This window comes from Ylistrum balloti, unplaced genomic scaffold (genome assembly GCF_031769215.1).
Source record: "Ylistrum balloti isolate Yb309-2 unplaced genomic scaffold, AGI_CSIRO_Ybal_v1 Utg371124, whole genome shotgun sequence".
In the NCBI taxonomy this organism is placed as follows: domain Eukaryota; kingdom Metazoa; phylum Mollusca; class Bivalvia; order Pectinida; family Pectinidae; genus Ylistrum; species Ylistrum balloti.
The window spans coordinates 96,759-119,743 of record NW_026782617.1 but is presented as its reverse complement, the minus strand read 5'-3'; the positions used below and the strand labels follow the sequence as shown (position 1 = coordinate 119,743).

The 22,985-nt window shown below is 33.6% G+C and overlaps 1 protein-coding gene across 1 annotated transcript; it reads right to left on the bottom strand.

The window, feature by feature from the left end:
- Window positions 1-6,467: 6,467 nt before the first annotated feature.
- Window positions 6,468-22,115, bottom strand: LOC132560861 (cyclic nucleotide-binding domain-containing protein 2-like). The gene is made up of 13 exons (XM_060225565.1): window positions 21,558-22,115; window positions 17,730-17,915; window positions 16,919-17,088; window positions 15,752-15,911; window positions 15,098-15,246; window positions 14,542-14,620; window positions 14,078-14,140; window positions 13,348-13,495; window positions 12,970-13,064; window positions 12,147-12,179; window positions 10,262-10,435; window positions 9,177-9,337; window positions 6,468-6,906 (listed from the first exon to the last, which is right to left on the bottom strand). The coding sequence occupies exons 1-13, from the start codon at window positions 22,113-22,115 to the stop codon at window positions 6,468-6,470; spliced, it is 2,415 nt and encodes an 804-aa protein (XP_060081548.1).
- Window positions 22,116-22,985: the final 870 nt, after the last annotated feature.

Here is a 22,985-nt window from a genome sequence, read left to right as displayed (position 1 = left end):
ACATCCCGTGCTAAAGTGGCGTTCTCCTTTTGTTTCCTTGCATTCTTAGAATTTCCGTTTCCACCGTGCCGACTGAGACTGTATGCAACACAAAATTTAATAACTATTTACGAAGGGATCATACATACAAATTCGCTCACATACAAAACCATTCCAGCAGACGACACTCTACTCAGACTCACTCTACTAAAACATAAAGTAAGAATATAACAAAAACATAATGGTGAAATTTAACAGCTTTGGCAGAAGGGACCAGACTTACTGATGAAGATGAGACACAAGGGCTTTGACTAGTTACAGCGAAGTTCAGTTGAGTAGACGGATCTGATCAACAAAAATAATTATGCTACCATTTGACTGTATTTGTACTAATTATAACACCCAAAGAATGTAACATTATAATTTATGATATTGTAGACTGATCCAACCATCTATATACTTTGAATGATAAATATATATTTTGAGAAACTGAACGGTGGTAAAAAAATAAACAAACATGCAATCAGTTCTATTTATAACTCTGGGAAAGATCGTCATATTTATAAATATCTTAGTATATTTTTCTGTAGTTATTACCAACCGGAACCGGAATTCGAATGACGCATTCAATAATTTCAAATGTAATTTAAATATCTTCTTTTATTTTATTTCATTTTAAATGTTCAAATCTTTATTTTACAACAGTTGTGAAAGAAGTTATTTCAACCTATACCAAACACTCTTGTTGGCCCGGATGTAAGCGCGCGAGGGGTCTTATTGTGAGAGGAAACCGGTGTACCCGGGGAAAACCCACTTGGTCGGGCAGGTGGCACGTTACCTTTTCACATCCGTCCTGAGAATCGAACCCCGGACGACTAGGTGAAGTTATTAACCATATGACTGGTTCATATACGCAAGATCTTCAGAGTCATGCTAAATGTTTAAAGTATTCTTTGTGTGGGGATTGTATTTATTGGACAGCAATAAAAGGAACGTGACAACATGAATAATTAATATATATCGTATAAGATACAATACCACAAGGACATGAAGACAATAGAGGCAAAATAACATCAATAATGGTGATAAGTCATACACATTGCAGAAATGGAAGATACTCAAAAGACACACAATGAATAGCACTTTTTATTTAGGAAGCAAATGATTAATTTACATCATACAGGTTTATCGTCCTTCTAGGACTTGTCGTTAATGCCAAATGCCTATTTTTCATATAATTTCAGAAGACCATCAGGTACATATTATCGTGTCACTATCTGAAGGAATTTGATCGTGGCGTACAGGTTATGGCGAACCTCAGGGACTGGAACTACAGCAGCAGTGTCTAACACCTCCGAGTTCGGTAAAATAACATATTTCAATACGGATCTAGAATTAATTAGATACGGTAGAATCAAATAATGAAATTGCATCATACAAGTTCTAAAATCAGGTAAAGAGAATATCAACGGGGACATTTTTTTTTTAAAAAGTTGATTATCAAAAGCAGGATTCGAAAATTGTATTAATCTGAGTCTTAGTGAAAGATCTTTGAAGTTTGGCATAAGGCCATGTTTTATTAAAAGGCAGGGTATATCTGTCAACATCACACGACATACACTTCACAGAACGATATCATGGCCGATTAGGTTGAAGAGTGTTGATATTTTGTAATGAAAATCACAGATAACGAGCGTGAATAACTAAAAGAAGGTTTAAAATCTCAACTGTACAAATAATCCTGAGATAATATATGAGCATGATTTTCAGATAAGTTGCGGTAGCCATTTCTGCTGGAAGAGAGGAGTGTGGTGCAATCTGTGTTGAGTAGGTTATAATATATGTCTGCTAAGGTCGATACTGTCCACGTTGTCTTCGATATAATTTTATTTCTTTTTTAATCCAATCACGAGGAATATATGAAAATGTTTCAAAATATCAAGTACTCAAGTAATATTCATAAGGAAAGAATTTTATGGGTTTGTAGGTTTTGCTCTGGCCGGAACACAAGTTTTAAACAAGGGCCGTCAGAGACGCGTTATGCTTCCCGAATGGGACAGAATTTAAGTATAAAAATAACAAAGGGAAATAAGAGAGTTATAATCCTTGTGCACTGCACTGTTTTTTGTTAGATCTTTCTACCTGTGAAGTTTCATATTGATGCCTCTTTTAGTTTTATTGTAATGATCCAGACAAGATTTAAGAATGAAAAATAACAAAGGGCAATAACTCCTGTATCATGCAAAAAGTAGTGATGATTCTTGTGCATTGCTCTTTTGCTTGTTGAGATCTATCTACTTATTAAATTTTATGTTTATGGCTCTTTTAATTGTAGTGTAATGTTCCGAACAAAAGTTATGTACGGAAAATAACAAAGGGCAATAACTCCTAACTTACGCAAAAGAGAGTGGTGGTTTCTGTGCACTGCACTTCTCCTTACTGAGATCTCTTTTTGCCTATGACATTTTACGTTCTTACCTTTTATAGGTTTGGTGTTTACTTCGGACAAAATTATGACGGACGGCTCGACGGACGGGCAAAGCGGTGATTATATGCTATCCCTTCAGAAGCATTAAAAAGTGTTTATTCGTTGTTGAGGCTGTCTTTAGTCAGAATGAAATAGTAATACTACTTAATCGAACTCTAAATTGTGTTTTACTTGTCTTTTGTATTGATTGCAAGTAAGTAATGTCAATGATCGACTAACTGAAAGTGAGTGACATATTAACATGTTATATATATGACCTTAAGTGTTGGAGATACTAATGTTTTGCGTCTTTCTGCAAAGCGAGAGGACGAACCTTGTGATATGGCCATGTTAAGATACGTGTAGTCTCCATTCAAAATGAATCACGATAAAACATTGCAATGAAACATTCTGCCGGGGCCATGAGAAGATAATTAAGCAATTTTATGCAATTTTACATATAAACCACCCGATTCTGCCCGATTTTGTCCGATCCTGTAAATCGTCTTTCGGTCCTGTGTGGCACATGACGTTCTGCGAAAATAAAACGATGTTTTGGCCGTTTTTGATCAATATGAGACTATCGATGTATCGAGTCAGATCCTTTTTCCAGCATTAATACTGATATGGTAATGGACGAAATGTTTTTATTTTGTGCCAGTATGGGTTATATTATCATTTCATTTTTAACTGTAATAAATGCAGCACTGTATACAGGTAAACTTTTGTAGTACTGTATACAGGTAAACTTTTGTAGTATTGTAAACAGCTAAAACTTTTGTAGTCCTGTATACAGGTAAACTTTTGTAGCCCTGTATACAGGTAAACTTTTGTAGTATTGTAAACAGCTAAAACTTTTGTAGTCCTGTATACAGGTAAACTTTTGTAGCCCTGTATACAGGTAAACTTTTGTAGTACTGTATACAGCTAAAACTTTTGTAGTCCTGTGTACAGGTAAACTTTTGTAGCCCTGTATACAGGTAAACTTTTGTAGCCCTGTATACAGGTAAACTTTTGTAGCCCTGTATACAGGTAAACTTTTGTAGTATTGTAAACAGCTAAAACTTTTGTAGTCCTGTATACAGGTAAACTTTTGTAGCCCTGTATACAGGTAAACTTTTGTAGTACTGTATACAGGTAAACTTTTGTAGTATTGTAAACAGCTAAAACTTTTGTAGTCCTGTATACAGGTAAACTTTTGTAGCCCTGTATACAGGTAAACTTTTGTAGCCCTGTATACAGGTAAACTTTTGTAGTACTGTATACAGCTAAAACTTTTGTAGTCCTGTATACAGGTAAACTTTTGTAGCCCTGTATACAGGTAAACTTTTGTAGTACTGTATACAGCTAAAACTTTTGTAGTCCTGTATACAGGTAAACTTTTGTAGCCCTGTATACAGGTAAACTTTTGTAGTACTGTATACAGCTAAAACTTTTGTAGTCCTGTATACAGGTAAACTTTTGTAGCCCTGTATACAGGTAAACTTTTGTAGTACTGTATACAGCTAAAACTTTTGTAGTCCTGTGTACAGGTAAACTTTTGTAGCCCTGTATACAGGTAAACTTTTGTAGTACTGTATACAGGTAAACTTTTGTAGTATTGTAAACAGCTAAAACTTTTGTAGTCCTGTATACAGGTAAACTTTTGTAGTACTGTATACAGGTAAACTTTTGTAGTATTGTAAGCAGCTAAAACTTTTGTAGTCCTGTATACAGGTAAACTTTTGTAGCCCTGTATACAGGTAAACTTTTGTAGTATTGTAAACAGCTAAAACTTTTGTAGTCCTGTATACAGGTAAACTTTTGTAGCCCTGTATACAGGTAAACTTTTGTAGCCCTGTATACAGGTAAACTTTTGTAGTACTGTATACAGCTAAAACTTTTGTAGTCCTGTGTACAGGTAAACTTTTGTAGCCCTGTATACAGGTAAACTTTTGTAGTACTGTATACAGCTAAAACTTTTGTAGTCCTGTGTACAGGTAAACTTTTGTAGCCCTGTATACAGGTAAACTTTTGTAGTACTGTATACAGCTAAAACTTTTGTAGTCCTGTATACAGGTAAACTTTTGTAGCCCTGTATACAGGTAAACTTTTGTAGTACTGTATACAGCTAAAACTTTTGTAGTCCTGTGTACAGGTAAACTTTTGTAGCCCTGTATACAGGTAAACTTTTGTAGTACTGTATACAGGTAAACTTTTGTAGCCCTGTATACAGGTAAACTTTTGTAGCCCTGTATACAGGTAAACTTTTGTAGTATTGTAAACAGCTAAAACTTTTGTAGTCCTGTATACAGGTAAACTTTTGTAGCCCTGTATACAGGTAAACTTTTGTAGTACTGTATACAGGTAAACTTTTGTAGCCCTGTATACAGGTAAACTTTTGTAGTACTGTATACAGCTAAAACTTTTGTAGTACTGTGTACAGGTAAACTTTTGTAGCCCTGTATACAGGTAAATATTTGAAGCCTGTATACAGGTAAACTTTTGTAGCCCTGTATACAGGTAAATATTTGTAACCTGTATACAGGTAAATATTTGCATCACTGTATACAGGTAATATTTTGCAGCACTGTATACAGGTAAATTATTGCATCACTGTATACAGGTAAATATTTGTAACCTGTATACAGGTAATGCTTTTGCAGGACTGTATACAGGTTAACGTTCTCCATGTCTTACCTTTTGTCATAGTGTGGAAACAGGTGGTGGACTATATTTTGATGTTGAAGTTACTTTTGTTTATGACGCTGGGCGAAAATGAAAAGTTTGATACAGGGATGAAAGAGACCCTAAATGAATGCACTCTTCGTGATAAATAGTGTTCTATCTTCGTAAGCATGTAATTAATGTCAGAAAATTACTATCTGCCACATCCAACTCTAACTATTATATCCATACCGAACGGTTTCATTTTGTTTTATGTTACATTGTTCATTGTAGACGTCATCAAATACATTAAAAAGTGTTAACCATATCGCTACAGAGTTAATTTGTCTACTTACGTTTTTGTTACTGTCTCGTAAATACAATATTTATTATTCTTTTTATGTCCATTGTCTTCATTGATGTTACAGATGAATATTGATTGCTCAAGTATCGTGGATTGACATTATAGATGATCGTGGACTGTCTCTGATATGGCATGATAAGGGACTGGATAAATATCGTATGGTGACACGTTCATCTTGTTATGTTAGGTGACACTACCCTAACAAGAAAGATGCTTATGGCGAAGACTCGTCTTATTTTGTAAAATTTGTGAAGACAAATAAATTAAAATTATTTGGTTAAGAGCCTTGATAATTTAACTTGACTGGTGATGTTAACTCAGACAAGTAGACACAAATAAATTTAGCACAAAAATCGCGTTAGCTTTGTAAAATCATACAATTTATAACAAACATTTCCTCAAAAAGTCATATTTTAGTAATAAGAAACTTGATGACAGAAATATATCACCATTATATCGTCAATGTAAATATTGTATGCAAGCTAAAATAGACTTGTTAATGCTTTATATCGTTATGATAACATAGAAATACAATTTGAAAGTTTCTTTTTTTCAACCTTGTTGCTTTCTATAACGATGATATATTTTCGTTCACATTATTATTATTATGGCCTAATTGGAATTGTTAGTTTAAGTGTTAATGAGTAGATAAAATATATTTAATGAAATCTCTTAGTGGGTGTTAACAGGTCTGCTAAACTTGATATTATGACTACCATAAGAAATATTCTTTGATTTTATTCTGTGCACATTCAGTATACATTATGTGTACAATATCACACTTTTGACCAGAGAACCAATTAACATATACTAATTAAACACCTACGGATCAAGTCATTGTTTTCACGTCTTTGTAATTGATGTGCATAACTAGAAAACCAATCCCTTTCCTAACTTGCTTTTCGCTAAAGCATTTATTGTCCTAACTTGCGTTTGGTTAAAGCATTTGTTGATCGGGATATATCTATTTCTGCTGAATTCCAGAATTAAGTTTATTGTCTTTTGATCTACTTATGGTCCTGTGTCGCTTTCCGGAGAATCACGAACGAAGCTTGGTTTTGTAAAAATGGAAGTTCTCCTACCCACAGTAAGATCTGAATGAATTGGTTCTGAGGTCACGTGCATAGTTAATTGGTGGGGCAATACAAACACCGGTTTCGGAACATCATCACCATAATAATATTTTTCATCATCGCTGTCATCATCTGTATCATCATCCTCAGTCTTCATTGCCTTAGAAATGGCAACATTCTTTTGTAGGGTCGATAGAAGAATTTCTTTCTGTTCATTCCTTTCTTTCATGATATTGATTTGATCTTTAGAAATATTTGAGAATCTACCATTTTTCTTCAGGTGTGGTGCCACGATTTCGGCCACTACACCAGCTTTGTAATCATCCCAATCCGACTTTTCACGGTACGACCTCAGGAGCATCTCCTCGCTAGGATACCTGTACAACACAATGGGAAAACATGAAATATACGCGCAGGTCAACACAATTTCATTTCAGAAGAATTTATTGTCATTATTTTATAGACAGTAAGGAATTGAGCAACAAGCAAAGTCCCTGAAAGCCCAATCCTTACAGGTATAAACAAATATAAAGATCAGTCAGATAACGAATGAATAAGGTGAAGGGAATAAGCATAATACATAATTATTTGAGATAAAATAGATAGATAAATACTACTAGTTAAAGTGGTAATTGGATCACTTGATCATTATGACAAGAATCAATCCGACATTCATCTTGAATAGAATGTAGCGCAGTTTGATTGTTCATCCATTCGCATCGACAAAAACAACAATGTATAACGGGGCATTTACTAACAAAAAGACGCCTGTTATCGGCAACAAATCTCTTTATTAAACCATGGCAACCACTAGGAAATGTTAGAATGTTTAGAGGAATATAATCACTCAGGCCAGAAATGTAAAAAAAGATTTGTCTTTGATTAATGAAAAGAGGACAATGGAGAAAGAAGTGAGGACATTCTTCACCCGGATGACGACAGGTACAGAAAGGACTGTTTTATTAAATGGTAAATATATCTGCGTTTAATTTAGATAAAGATAATAACTCGAATGGTTCTAAAACAATGTTGCATATATTAGTTTGGTTTAATCTTAATTTACCAAACATTCTACATACCTATTATTCAACGGGGCAACTAAGAACGTTCTATATGCATGACAATATTGAAGGAAATGAAGCCTTGTTAACGGAACTGACATAAGAGTGAATACTACCGAAGGCCTCAAGACAATCCACACCATGTCAAATTACATAAACAACGGACGGACCGCAATGGTAAGTGTTAAGAAAAGAGATGAAGCTCAGTTTTGAAGACTTCTTCAGCCAGTTAAAAGAGAAGAGATTCTTTTACATAGGCGAACGCTTAACTAAGATGAGGTAACGTCATTGGGGACATCAGGAAAACGATAGGTTTTTAGAAAGATGTGAAAATGAAATAGTAATTATTTCCCTCCTTTTAAATCTCAGTTTACTGAAGTTAAACAGACTTTGACACCGTCAATATACCGCTGTTTTCTTTAATTCTTCGTTAGTGAGCGGTCATCGGTCTAAATATCAATTTATAGATACTTTTCCTGACAAACTCTGTTACATGTGAAGAAAATATATGATAATGTGGAGATCGTTAATCTTAACAAACAAGTAGGGTGGGATAGGTGCTCTATGTTGACATGCCTTAGTGATAAGTTCGAAATTGTCTCAATCACAATAAATTGAACATCGCTGCTATTGTTTTGATGCATTTTGTCGTTGAATATTCATCAAGTACAGAATTTTGCTGTGATTACATTCAGAATAAGACATCAGAGAAGATGCTTGATTGTTGTGATACATAGAACAATTTTTCTATCATTAAATAATATATACATGTATATAAATAAAATCATGATGTACAGTTTCGGTAATAACTGGTTTAATGCAATTCTGACATTTAAGAATGTTTTTGTTATTATACTTCAGAGTTAGATTTCTTTTGAGTGGAATGACCAAATGATTAATTATCAATTCACGAAGTGACATACATGACAACTTGAGAACAAAATAAATTTTTGAGTAAAAATGGAAACATAAAACGATGTACAAAATTTAGGCCCATAGGATCAATTTAATTCATCATTTGACTGTAATGTATCTCGTTCTAAATTTGCAGTAAAATATTAGTATTTAAAGTACTATAAAGTATTCAAATTTTTTCATAAGTTGTAACTGATCATAACCTTGGCACAACCTCCCAAACCATTATGAAAGGGAAACGCGGAAAATCAGTGTGTAAAGGTTTTCGAGGGATAACAAATACAACGGTTCCGTGATGGGTAATTATGTGTTTTGATTTTTGGAGTGGAAAAGGAATTGGTTGATTAGCATAGATATGAGAGTGGAGTAGAGCATTGTAGTCAGTTGATAGTTCTAGTTTGTTGTTGTTAACAATTAAATTATCTCTAAAAAGTTTAATTAAACGTTTTGATAGTTTGTTTAAACCTTAGTTTTCTTAATATCACTGTATTTCTGCCATCTTAAAATGTAGACGTCATATAAATTAGTTCATCTAAAAGTCCATATGACCTATTTTTTAAGTGAAACAAAAAAAGAGAGACCCGCAATAGGTTTCTATAAACCCAGGCAATGTAGCAACAAACATGGATGTGTAGGCCGATGCATATTGAAACAGATGGAGAATGGGGTACCTTTCTTTTTTTGCAAGTCGTTTAGAATGCAGAAGAGCTTCGTGACTGGTAGTGTTGAAGAAGTTCTTCCGCTTTATTCTCAACATCCTGGTTCCCAAACTAACTAAAATCATAGTGCTGTTAACAGGACGCCGTGACGGATACATGATACAGAACAAGTCCTGTCAAATGAAATAGATATTTCTTCATTTAGATTTATAACCTGATGTCAGTATTACTCTCATTTTACTGCAAGTAAAATATACAGGTACATATAATTCATTTTTACAGATGAAAGTGATAATAACACTTGATATTCTAGAAGTTACGCAAATGACCAATTCAGCTTTTTTTTTTACATTCAATCTCCGTATCTACAAGCCAGGAAATGGTACGACAGTAAAACTATATAATGCGACAGATCTCACAGAATTAAAACATTACAGAAAAAAGACCACACATTTAACCAAAGTAAATTTTGGTAGAAAATCTAAATTGAAACAAGGAACATCTGTGATGGTATGATTTAGAAAATTTAGAAACTTAAAACTCAAAAATCAAAACTTTGTCAATAGTTTTCAAACAGGAACTCAACATACACTCATACGTATATATATATATATCTTTAAACTAATATGCTCGTGTGTAAAAAAAAAGTTACAGTCATTATGCGCTCGATTCTGCTATATAACAAAGGTTATAACATCAATTTAGTATCTGTAGTCAGATCGACTTTAACTAGAATTTCGTAATTAGGAACGTCTGAAAGTTGAAAAATAACTTTTCGAGCAAGCACACAAAGTGATGTCTTTTTCGGTTCTAGTAAATACTACACTGCGGAATCTAAGTCAGTACCGTGAAGACGATTTCACAAAAATCAACTAGAAAATTTTGGTGATTAACGCAACCGTTTTTGAATTGCGCTTAATTAAAGGAGCAGGCAAATTACTGCAATGGGCATGTTTTCTGTAATTTTTGGTGTAACTAAACCTTTGCGAGGAAATACATATTCGATGATTTCCAACCTATGGTTTCAAATAACATCTCGGATAGAAAATATAAGCTGGTAATCAGTGTTTATATACATTTGAGTAGAAATTCCTTACGAAAATGTCTTTACTATGTAAAGAGCCGACATTCAGATATACATAGTCTTTCCCGTCTGGACTTTTCTTGTTCTGAGCCATCAATGATGTGAGAGTTATCGGCCCTTTTATTGACATCACTTCCTTTTTCTCAGTTACGGCCTCTTTGTCCGGATTTTTCATAAGCCTACGACGCTGTGAAGATGAAAAAGATTTAAGTATCAATACAGTTTCTTATTTACTATAATTTCAACACTGTTAATTTTATTGGTTACAAATAGTGTCTGATGGTTTATTTCTTTATTAATTGGTTTTTAATTAATTGATCTTTGAGACATTAAAGTGAAAAGTAAGTAAATTGATATCATTTCCATCCAAATGGAAAAGTACACTACTTTAAATGCGAACCTTTCTCTTGCATTATTGACTCTAAATCACAAGTGAAATTGATACTGAAAAAGAAGTTTTGCAGAAATTTCCGCACATGTATGTATATAGTTTTAGATAACATCGATAGTGACGAGTTTTAATCTATGAACAATTTACTTGTTCTTCAGTTTTACCAGACATTCCAAGGAGGATATGAAACCCAGGAGAAAATGAAGACTGTTTTATTCTAGTGAACATCTTGAAAGCCGACATCGAATCGCGCGTTTCAAACATATTGTACAAAACTGCCACGGATTCTAGATTCTTTTTAACCGGGAAGTGTTGTTGGATATTGTAATTACTGGGGATGATCTTAGCTCTGTTTCATGTGTGCTTTTTAGTTTCATGTCATGTCATAAATGATGGAGAGTACATTACATAAGTATAGTAAATAAAAATGTGATATCGTTGAATGTGACCTAAATAGGGGGCAATTGTGTTATGATTAACTAACCATTAAGTTAAACATTGGAAATTCATTGTAGTTTTATTGTTCTATAACAAAATCTGGGTTTTTTGTGATCGATGATTTTGTTTTAAGAAAATATACATATCTACATAATGGTTATAAGTGTAGTCGATGCAATTCAAAAGCTAAGTGAAATTAGATTGACAATAAGTTATGCTCAGTATTTGAATAAAGGTGGAAGTAACACGGATTTTGATTAGCTACACCGTCGTATTAATCAATTAAAAGTACATATTATTTTCCATCCAAATACAATTTATGAGTCTGCTATAATGTAATAGAGCTACAGCTGAACTGATATCAATCGGATGTATCGCCTTATCTACTTTAACTTTGTCCACTGCATAAATATGACACATGGAAAAGATACATCCACCTTGTTTCCAACACATGCCAGTTCCAGTCATGATGCATCGGCAATTCTCAGTACAATGAATGTCAATATCTCCTTGTTAGCAATTTGTGATATCTTAATAATTGGGAACCAAGCCAGGATTTTCATTATCTATAAAGTACATATGTACCCTCTAGAAAAGACATTTCACCACGGAGTGACTAAAACATGACAAATAGAGACGAAAAAGTGCACACGTGCTTTCATGTACTAAAGGAGAGGGAATAAGTAGTGGAATAACGTGAGAAAAGGAAACTGCAAACAACAAAGGAACAGTGAGCCAAAAGCCGGGTAAGCTACTTCGTACATATCATCTTTACAAGATTTCTGTATTTTTCTTACTCTTTCACATAGTCTGATAAAAAATATTAACTTCAAGATGAGTACTTGAATAATTAAAACAAAGGTATGGTAAAAAATCATTTTGCAGGCTGCACCATTTCACAAAGTATTGAAAACTTGACTAATTTCAAGATGGTGAACAGAGGATAAATATTGTTCTTTTGGTTTTGTAGTACTAATATCTGACCTGGCTTTTCTCTACAGGAAAACTTCAAACAAGAAAAAAACAGTTGAAGGAAACAGGTCGAGTGATCTCTAGGTACAAGTTTTACCTGTTCCAATAGGGAGCTAATGTAGTCCTTTGTCTGGCCGATAAAAGAAGTAATCCATCATTTAAGAGATTAAGAAATAGCATAATACTGTGAAATTATTAATATCCGAACGAATTTAGATAATAGATATTATGTAGCTCATGGTTTCTCTGCAGATCAATTTCCAAATTGCCATTCATACACAAAATATTCAAATATGATTCTCAAAAGAATATTCTTTACTTTTTCTAATTAAGTCACCATTTTCTACTCCGAAATTTTATTATGCATCAATAAAATGAATGCTTTCACAGCTTCCAGATATCAATTTGTATATCATACATGATATCATATGATTTTGAAATTTAATAATGGTATTGTACGAAACACTATTTCTATTTTGAAAAGCTAACTATAAAAGCTATTTTTTGTACTTTTGAAAAAAAAAAAACCAGATGACACAAAGAACTACTGATTTGCTTTCTTTTGTCATACAGCATAAACGATAATACATTGATATGATATGATATTATATCATGTAACATTATATTATATTATATTATATAATACTATTAGTTGTAACATAGATAGTTTTGATAATTGATTTTAGAGACATATCCTGCAGTTCAGAATTTCTCGCAGATTTACATAATATTTTTTGCAAACATACATTCATGTGCATTTCTTATTTGCTGTTTTGTTAGAAGAAATGCGTAAAAAGCAAAAAAGCAGCATATTGAATTTTTGTTTAAACATAATTTGACTATGAAATGAACTTTGGAATATGTCTTGAATGCAAATTCTTGAATATGATATTGGTAAACGAGTGAGTAAGTTTAGTTACCCTGCCGTCCTTACGATACTCCAGAGACATAGAATCAAGCATTCTTTCTTTACCGATTTCATCATCAGAATCATCTGATTCGGCCTCCTGTTTATCTAATATTTGAATAAAATACGATATCAATTATATGGACACTACACAGAGGAGTACAAATTGTCATTTAAATAGAAATCTAATACGTATTTATATTTACAAGATCTCAAATTTATTTTCCTTAAAAGCGTTGGTCTTTCGAATTTGCTCACAATTTGTGTAAATCATGATAGTATTTTGAATAATATTCTTTGTTTAAACATTGGTTTTTTGCTTTTGTTTTTTTTTATCTTTTCAATTAGCATCAGATGTTAACTTAAGGATTACTGTAACATTAACTCATACTCTTGTTGTCCTGTATGGTTTTCAGTTTGCCAAGAATGTCCAGGACCTCGTCAGACAACATTGGTGTGGAAGGTCGTTTTGTCGCTGAGGATTTCTTCTGATTTGTCTTTATATCTAAAGCCACTCTCCTGATGATCTGGCATTTCCCCTGCAGTAAGTATATCAAGAGTGTTTATTTAGCTCTTTCTTTGAGTATCGCTTTTGGTAAAAATTAGATATACATCCCACAAACAAAGAATATTTCAGAAAGTGTTAATTTGTTTGCGTTTAAGTTAGAGGAAATCTTGAATATTCATTGACAACGACAATAATTTGTCTTAAAGTGTTATTTTCGAAAATTCAGATCAAAGTTGTTTTTTTTTTCCTAATTATATTTTAATTTTAAACCTTGCCGATCTATATATGTTTCACAAAAATAAAAAAAAGAATAATGTTTCTGAGTTATCTCCCATTATGCTGCTTGGTTATATCGGTATTTGTTTCTCCACTTAGCAGATTGATAATTGACAGTTTTTGTGTTTTCGATAGTTTTCCCACTTGCGACAACATAGCGATTAACTACATAGGAAACATAGATAGAGTTAACAATAATGTGAATGTGTTAATGCTTTATATAGAATATCAAATACATCGTCGTTCATGCTTAACATTAACTGATCTAATGAATTTTGTTTTCATTTTGAGTAAACTTCCTTTACTCTGTGTAATTGTAATTGTCTCTCTTCCTTACCTCCATACAAACATAAATCCATTCCTCGTCACTGTCAACCACGATCACCTTATTAGTCTTGTACTGTCACAGAAACATTCATTCAGATACATTGAATGGCTGTTTTCGTAAATATTTGAGTTATTAGATTAAAAACCTAGATTATTTTAACTGGGATTTTAAATTCAGAGGTTAACATTAACCCTATTGGTCAAAGGTAAATATTTGTGCTGAAACTCTTTATTGAATATTTGATGCATTCAGAAATGGTAGTTAATATTCAAAACTTTCTCAAAACATAACCTTTTCCTTACGGATGTTTATAACTTTTAAAAGGTGATACTATACATATATAATCACCATATCAATATTCAGAAAGACACTGAAATGCATAACGAGGCTTATGAACACAGATATATAATGTTTTGACAGAGTCAGCCCTGCTGTATAACATAATTTGAATCAATGAGACGTTTGAGACATACTTCTTGAATTTGAGCCTCTGTACATATTCGTTTTATCATCTCTTTTGTCCATACTCGACTGTTGAATAATGGCAGGTGACTGAAAAAATAATTTGTGTAATTAAATTTCAATTGTATATAAATCATGTATCTACGTTTACGTAAGCAGATATACGGTTGATGATCATGGTCCCAGACAACGTGTTCATTATAGGCGTCACATTTTGCAAGAACAGAAAAGACGGCGTTATATCGTCAAATTTGTTGTTCAATCTCATCAAGCATGCCGTCAGTAGTTCTTGCAATGTGACTTAAAATATGCAACAAGAAAATACCAACATGTCAACTTAACCACAACACAAATTGAAATACAGTAAAACTAGGACAAACTATTTATTTCAACTGACAGATCATAAAACTTTTTAATCTTTTCCTTAAACATTGTTTTTTTTCTAAGTCTCTGTTTAAGTTCTCGTTTTCATAAAACTAAGCGGAGAAAAAGTGTGAATATCAGTGCTTTGCAGAAATATTTCTTCCCAATTTTTTTTAACTTTCGAAATTCCTGTATCATACAAACCATAAGAAGCGTTCCTTTTCCTCTAGTTCCTCTTCAAAGATTTTAGGACACACTTTCGCGAATGTGTCCTTATCAACGACCAACATCTCGCATGTCTCGCGGCACGTGATGGACGCTGTACGACGAATGTCCTGAAGAAGAGCCAGCTCCTGTACGGAAAATGATTTTTTGTTCGTTACATGTTACAAGAGGCCACGTACATGCATGTCTTGTGAGAAGTTCATGCTGAAGTTGAATTTTGAGTAATGACGTCTTCCACTGACAAAAGATTGCAAATTCAAACATCGATCACATTCTGCATTTATTTACTTATTTGTTTATTTATCGACAATTTCAATTTAATGCAAACTATCGTACAGTTACTACAAGTCGCTCAAACACGAAAGAACAGTCCTTATTTCTCAGTGAAAATCTACTTGTGTCAGAACTTGACATAAGGCTAAACCAAATAACGGCCAGTAGGACTGTGTACTCAGTCGTCTATGGTGATAACATTATGTAGTTTTATGATATACAGTACATAAAGAGACATTCACCGGTTCGTTGATGTGCATGATGTGTGCTTACAAATACGTAAAAAGAAACTTCCTTATAGCTATCCCGACGACCATGCCCGCTGATGTGATATATATAGCCTCACACACAGGTACCTACCCCGAATGCATCTCCGCGTACTAGAACAGTCTCGGTTTTCTCAAATTTCTTCCCGTCGATGTTTCTGTCCTCCAGATTTACAAACACAGAGCCGGAGTAGATAAAGTAGAAATTAAAACCAACATGTCCTCGCCTTAAAATCACTCTACCGTGCTCCACACTGAAACAAAGAGTAGAAAGTCTACCAGTGAAAAATGTCTGAAAACAAGTTCCTGAATGTTTGAATTGACATGGAAATGTACTCCTCCTTTCAGCTTTCATTCATATATACTCTACCAAAACATATTTCATGGAAGAGAATGTCATGTCACAAAAATATTTTAAAACTCATTGTGATGTAAGTGATTATCTTAGCCCTTCTTTTATCATTCTCGTCCTGTTTTCATATTTCGCAGTGAAAATATTTCCTCGTTTCATCCATCGACTGGGAGTTAAACGAAAACCGTTTCTCGATTATAAACAACATGTAAAAGAACGAGAGTTTGTATCAGAAACTATTAGATTATGGGGCTAGTGTACATTTTCTCTCAGTTTTTTTTTGTTTCAACCCGTATAGATTTTTCCTCTCACATCCTGAATGTTTAAACAATTAAGGCCTTGAAGGACGAAACAGTTGTGTGAGGCAGGGCGTTTATTATTTCGTTCTAATGTATCTAATTCTAAATTTGTATTGAAAGGTGTTATTCATTTATTTGTCTTCTATACATCTTGCACTGTAACCCATGAAATACAAAAAGCATGATGTGATCTGTTATACAAGATTGGCTATTCTGGTTGTTAATATATATGGAGCACCTAACTGCACGTTATTATTTTCTATTGTTCAAGTTAAAAAAACAAGATGTAGAAAACTTCCATTAAGGTCAAAGTTTGCCTACAGAGGAAAATTAATCTCTTATACAGTACACAAACAGCATTTAAACCAAAAACCTTTTTTCTAACAACGTCAAAACTTTATATCATTCTTCAACTACCTCAGACAATTTAAATGCGGCTTAAGTTTTGGAACATAGAAATGGTTTTAATTTCTACTTAAGCTGCGTTTACAAAAGTAATTATTATATCATAAGTGTCTAGAGATTCATAACACCAGATAATATATGAAAATAACTAAATGCACTTTTTGTAAGTGTGTAACTATGCTGTGTATCAATAGATAACACAAACCTTATGTATCGGAAGGCCCTGCACATTGACAATTGTATCTTTTCCGTAAATTTGTCAAAGCTTTTTAGTCCCCGAAGGAGAGCGTGAAGTCTCCGGCAATCTGTTTCTGTCCGTTCCTCCGGTTCTTGGCTTAAAATCTCTTTCGCCCAGTTTGGCACTTTCGCAAATGTCTACATAAATAAACAAAGATCTATTAGAATTAAAGTATGAGAATACAACTTGTTAGACTTTCTATTTGCATTCTTATAACCGTTGAATTATTCAGTAGTTTATAGAACACAATACATAGCTGTGAAATGAGAAAGACAAAACTAGCAACCACTGGAAAGACTGATTGATAAATCTATTTCATCTATATATTTATTTCATTTTATTATTTTTTCATTTTTTTTACTTTCATCATTTTTTTCTGTCAGTAGTAATATGTCAATGCATTTTGATTTCTGATCAAGAAATACTAGATAACACTCTTGTTTTCACAACAAACAATACTGACACGCTGTTTACAACATAAAGTAGTAATACTTGTGCATCGATTAAACATAACTCTATCAAAGTTTGATTTTAATTTTTATAAGTGATTAATAATGATAAAATCCGCGAAAGCAAATTTAGAAGTTAATTGTCAGTTACCTCCTTTGTTGATTTAGACACAACAATAAGGGGTATGAGAGTTAAGGTTGGACAAGCCTTAATTATTGTGTAAGTCTGTTTTACAAAAACGTAACCAAAGAAAAAGGAAAACTTGTGTACATCACATAGTCATGGTGGTCTATTTTAAAAATGAGACAAGCAGTTTAGTTCTACTTACTCGTTCTCTCGCGAACATTGATTTGTTGAAAGCTAGAGCACGTGCTTCGTTGCTATTGTACAGGGTATACCATTGTTCTTCTGTGGCTGTCCGTGACGTCATCCGGTCACTGATGACAATTATTATTCGTAACCATCGGACAAGAACCCGTACACATAGAATCGCCACTCGGAAACGATTGATTGCCTGAGAAATGAAATGCATATATGTTACTTAAATATTAATCTATGTGTAACCGTATATGAAACACACACACAAGGGATGTAGTGTTTGTATTGTCACAGACAGGGTGTTTTTTCGGATTTATTTTTGGTGCCATGGATGCAAAAAAAGAAAGTATAATATTCAGATGAAATGATACCTTTTAATTGCTTTGTCAATGATTGTACCGACATGATTGTGTTTACAAGACAAGTATCACGATTGATTTCAAATCCATCGTCAACTACGTTTTCAGATGCTGCTTGTGATGATGATGATGATGATGATGATGATGATGATGATGATGATTGATGATGATGATGATGATGATGATGTTGATGATGATGATGACGATGATGATGATGATGGAATTCCTGAATTGTCGTTATATGTTTATGATTAGGAATGTCGGAGCTTTTAAATCAAATTACTGATTTATATCTTAATTTGAATCAAAGTAACATTTTCATGGACAAAGTAGCCTGTCAAGTTGCTCAGTTATTTTGACAGTTAGCCGTCACCATGCTTTTATCCCTCAATGATAACGTTGGATTGCATTCGTTGTATCTTAAACTTCAGTTTTTTTCTAGTTTGTATTGAGGCATTGCAACGCGAATGAGAATATGTTATTTATCATTAAGTTATTAAGATGTGTATATGCGTTTTAGCTATTTCTTTATCAACTGCTTATTATCATAAAAGTCACCCAATGATATACATTTATATATTTAGTCCTTTTGATGTTAATTACTAACTTGTATTACGCTATATATCATTTAAAAGTGACCAGATATGTTATTATTCTAATGTTTTATTTTTTATTCACATGAACCAGTTAAGTACACGTGTTGACACGCTATCTATATACCCCTATTGCCTTGTTCAAACAGTCCATAATATGTTACAATAAGGCTGTGTATTTTCCGTTCTCTGATTGGTCAATAAGTGGGTATTAACTTTTGCCTAAAAGCATTGTTTTCTTACAAATGACAGTCACACTATAATAGGTTGATTTAACGAACATATTTATCTGCCGCGAGTCTGTTCTAAAATAAGCATCAGAGGATTTTTTTTTTTTTTTTTTTTTTTAAATCGTCTGACACTTTGTTAGAAGCAAACACAATGACGCCTATGACACAAAGTCAGCCTCTGCGACAAACGTGCGGTTTGTTAAAATACATAAGGATATTGTAGGTACATCCGACGGGCGACAACATCTCACCCTACAAGCGACAACATGTACCCTCGACAGGCGACAACATGTACATTCTACAAGCGACAACAAGTACCCTCGACGGGCGACAACATGTACACCCTACAAGCGACAACAAGTACCATCGACGAGAGACAATATGTATATCAGAAGAGGAACAACAGCGACACTTGAAGAGCGACAAGTACCTCCTACGAGAGAATTCAGGTACACCCGATAAGTTACAACATGTATACGTGATGAGCGACAATAAGCACATTAGACACACCAGGTACATCAAATATGCGACAACAGATATGTCAAACGTGAAACAAAAGGTACATCAGAGTGACAACATGTACCCCGACAATGGACAACAAGTACATCAGACGAGAGACAACAGGTACATCAGACGAGAGACAACAGATACATCAGACGAGAGACAACAGGTACATCAGACGAGTGACAACAGGTACATCAGGCAAATGGCAACAATTACATCTGATGAGCGACAACAGGTACGCGCGACGAGCGACAAATGATACATTATATGAGTGACAACAGGAACATCAGAGGAGCAACATAGGGCACATCCAACGAGTGACAACACTAACGCTTCAAACATTTGTATGTTTTAAATGATAACATGATATTTGATTTAACCTGTGGTTGATCACAAGGTCAACTGACCTCTGATACGTGACGTGATATTCAGCTAAGTATTTGGTCTTGTATCTATCACTTTTCTTGGTTGAATAACTCCTGGCCCCACTTGTATAAAACATCTCAACTTGAGATTTCCTCAAGCCCAGATTTTCCTCAGCTAATATCTCCTTGAAAATATCTTGTATGAAAATTCCTCAAGGAATTTCAGGACATCCTAGCCGATGCCATCCTCCTGTTCCTTGGGAAAATTTTATACAAGCCGTTTTTGAGGAGATATCAGCCGAGGAAAATCTCGACTTGAGGAAATCTCAAGTTGAGATGTTTTATACAAGTGGGACCAGGTATTTATCTAATGTAAAGTTTATAATGGTATATCACAAGAATTGCCATCCATCAGCGTCACCTTTGCTTACAGACATGGTTTTGTTGTGTATACGTTTTGGAAAAATTGACCGAATACTCGATGCATCAATAGACACGTGTTGAATTCAGTTATTGACCATAAGTACAATGTATATATATTTAAATCGCATAACAAACAACATGTGACATTATGATATAATGATATTGTTATAAGCAATACTTCAAATCAAAGTCACGGATTATTTCAGGTTACTTATAATCTGTTTTCATGTTGACTGATTTACTGTTTTTCTGTTTCACTGACCCGGATGAGTTACTCGTTTTAAGCGGTCACACACAGCTCAGTCAATAACCCAAAGTCTGATTCCCTGAGGTGAAATGAAACGAAGGTATGAAAATATTTTTTTCTAAAAATATGGACTGAATATAAAAGTCTTATATATAAATATATATGCCTATAGTGTAGAACCCCACGTTAGTAAATTATACTTCAATCAGCCGAAAGATATAAGCCTCACTCTACATGTTTTGCTATAAAAACTCTCAATATACAGCCAATATTGGAGAAATAGAGTGGAAGAATGACCAGTGAAGCGTATAATGTGCTCGGCTCAGTGACATTCGTTTAAAGCGTGTTAGGTATTCACTGACTTTTGAAAGGTTAATACAGGTATGCCAATGATAAAGTGTTAAATTCTGTGATATTTTTTCCTATCTGAAACGAACATTCACTTTCCGGATATTTTTACAGTTTTGTTCGTTTGAGAAAATACCAAAATTGTTTTTTAATAACCAAACGTTTTATAGTGATTTTTGTCATGGGAAATTTGTTTTGCAATATGAATATAACGTTCACTTACTGTTGATGTAATGTAGTGTTAACATTAGCTTATACAGAATTTTTATCTGCAAAAAAAAATGTTATCATGATTTATTTTTAGCACTGTCATAGGAGATTTAAATTCAGCAAATCTTTTGAATTTGTTTGACTATTTATTCCTCCGAATATCTGACTTGGACGTTCATGATGTCATCTAAATTTTGTACAAATTAACGTAAAGAGTTCCCAGATAACGACAGTAAAGGAATACATATTCAGTAACATTTCTCGGAGGTCACTCGATCGAGAAAAAGAGCATCACACATATTGCGATAAGTTGGTTATTTAATGAAAAAAAAATTGAAGACGTTCTAAAAACGTCCACTGACATGAAATGATTCGATTATGCATAGTTTTGAATTGCCATGTGATTTAGAAATGTCAGTGATAACGTAAAGTGAACGCGGAAAAAGAAATCAGCGAGGAAAATATCCAGGACTTAATTCAAAAGAAAAACCAACCCAACAAAATTGCCAGCGTATCAGCGTGGCAAAATCGGTAAGAATCGATGAAGTCGTATAGTTACCTGAATATTTGGTTTCCGTTCCACGTCTCGTTCGATCGATACAACACTTTGCCAACGTGATCTTTCATTGCTCTCGTCTGTTTTTGCAGATCGTCTTCTGGACCGTTCAGATTTTAGCCGTTCTCGGATCGCTGTTGAACTGAGGTCTCTTCTTTCTTGTTCAGTAATCCAACAATTCTTTGTTTTCTGTTGTTGTGTGATCAGAAATGGAGTAATTGTATTTCTCGATGAGATTCTCGAAAAGTTGGTTGGTTCCCTTGAATAACACGTAGGTGTTGAAGACCCATAATGAGAAATACTTGTCCTCTCCCTTTTGAAATTGCGTTGACCTGTTGCCATGGTTACCTGATTAACATGTTTATATGTCCCATGTAGCCAGAATTGTTTGCATCTAAGATAGTCGTGTAGACGACTATTGTTGTTGAAATCTTTATCCAAAGGTTGGTGTTCTCGCTTCCGACCAATTGGAGCGGAGTGAAGAAATCTTCGACAGACCCTCTCATCCTTATTCACATAATATCCTCTATTAACAACAACTATATTTGAGGAGTCTTTCATGATGTTTTCATAAAAATGTAGACATTTGAAGAGCGCAAAATTAACTTATCTCTATACCTTTTCTACATAAACAAGTCAATCCTTTTGACTTCATGTCAATCTTGTAAACACTGAACACATCCAATAACACCATTTCACACCAGTAGTTCCTAACATACAGCTAAATCAAATATATATGTTTGTAAATATCATATCTACTCCTGTTTCCAAGCTCCCTGTGGTGAAATAGAGTGCTTCTCAACTGAAATGGAAAGCGTAACTCAATAACATACATTAACATAAGAACTTGTATATTACATACACATGTTTCCTTTTCTGAAATAATTTGTTCGGGTAGAGTAAAGTATCAATATATTTATAAATAAAAGGGAGAAATCCCTTTCAAATAGATGCAAATATATACACATTATCTAGGATTCAGTGATTTTCAGTGTGATTAAAGCCCCAATGTAGGTAAGCCTTTCTCATATATTGCTAGTTTCTTTTAATATGTAAATGAATGCGTTACAACTCAGTGCAGATACAAACATCAAATAGCCCTCAGTGACGATAACCTGGATTTACAACTGTAACACCGCTACCCGAACTTTATCAAAGACGGTGCCCCTTGTGGAGAACAAAAAACTTGACATTGAATTCAGAGCGTTTTCATCATCATTAGTTAAAGAGATGATTATCAATTTTAAATGTATTTCAATTATATCATTTTAATGAATATCTATAATACCTATGAGTTAAGATATAAAAGTCAAACTGAGTTTATAATTTGAGTGAAGAAAAAAATATTACACGACATAAATATAGAAATTCTGTGATTTCGTTTACGAGATAAGTCTGAAATCTATCTCCATTTTCCTTTTCATGAAGATA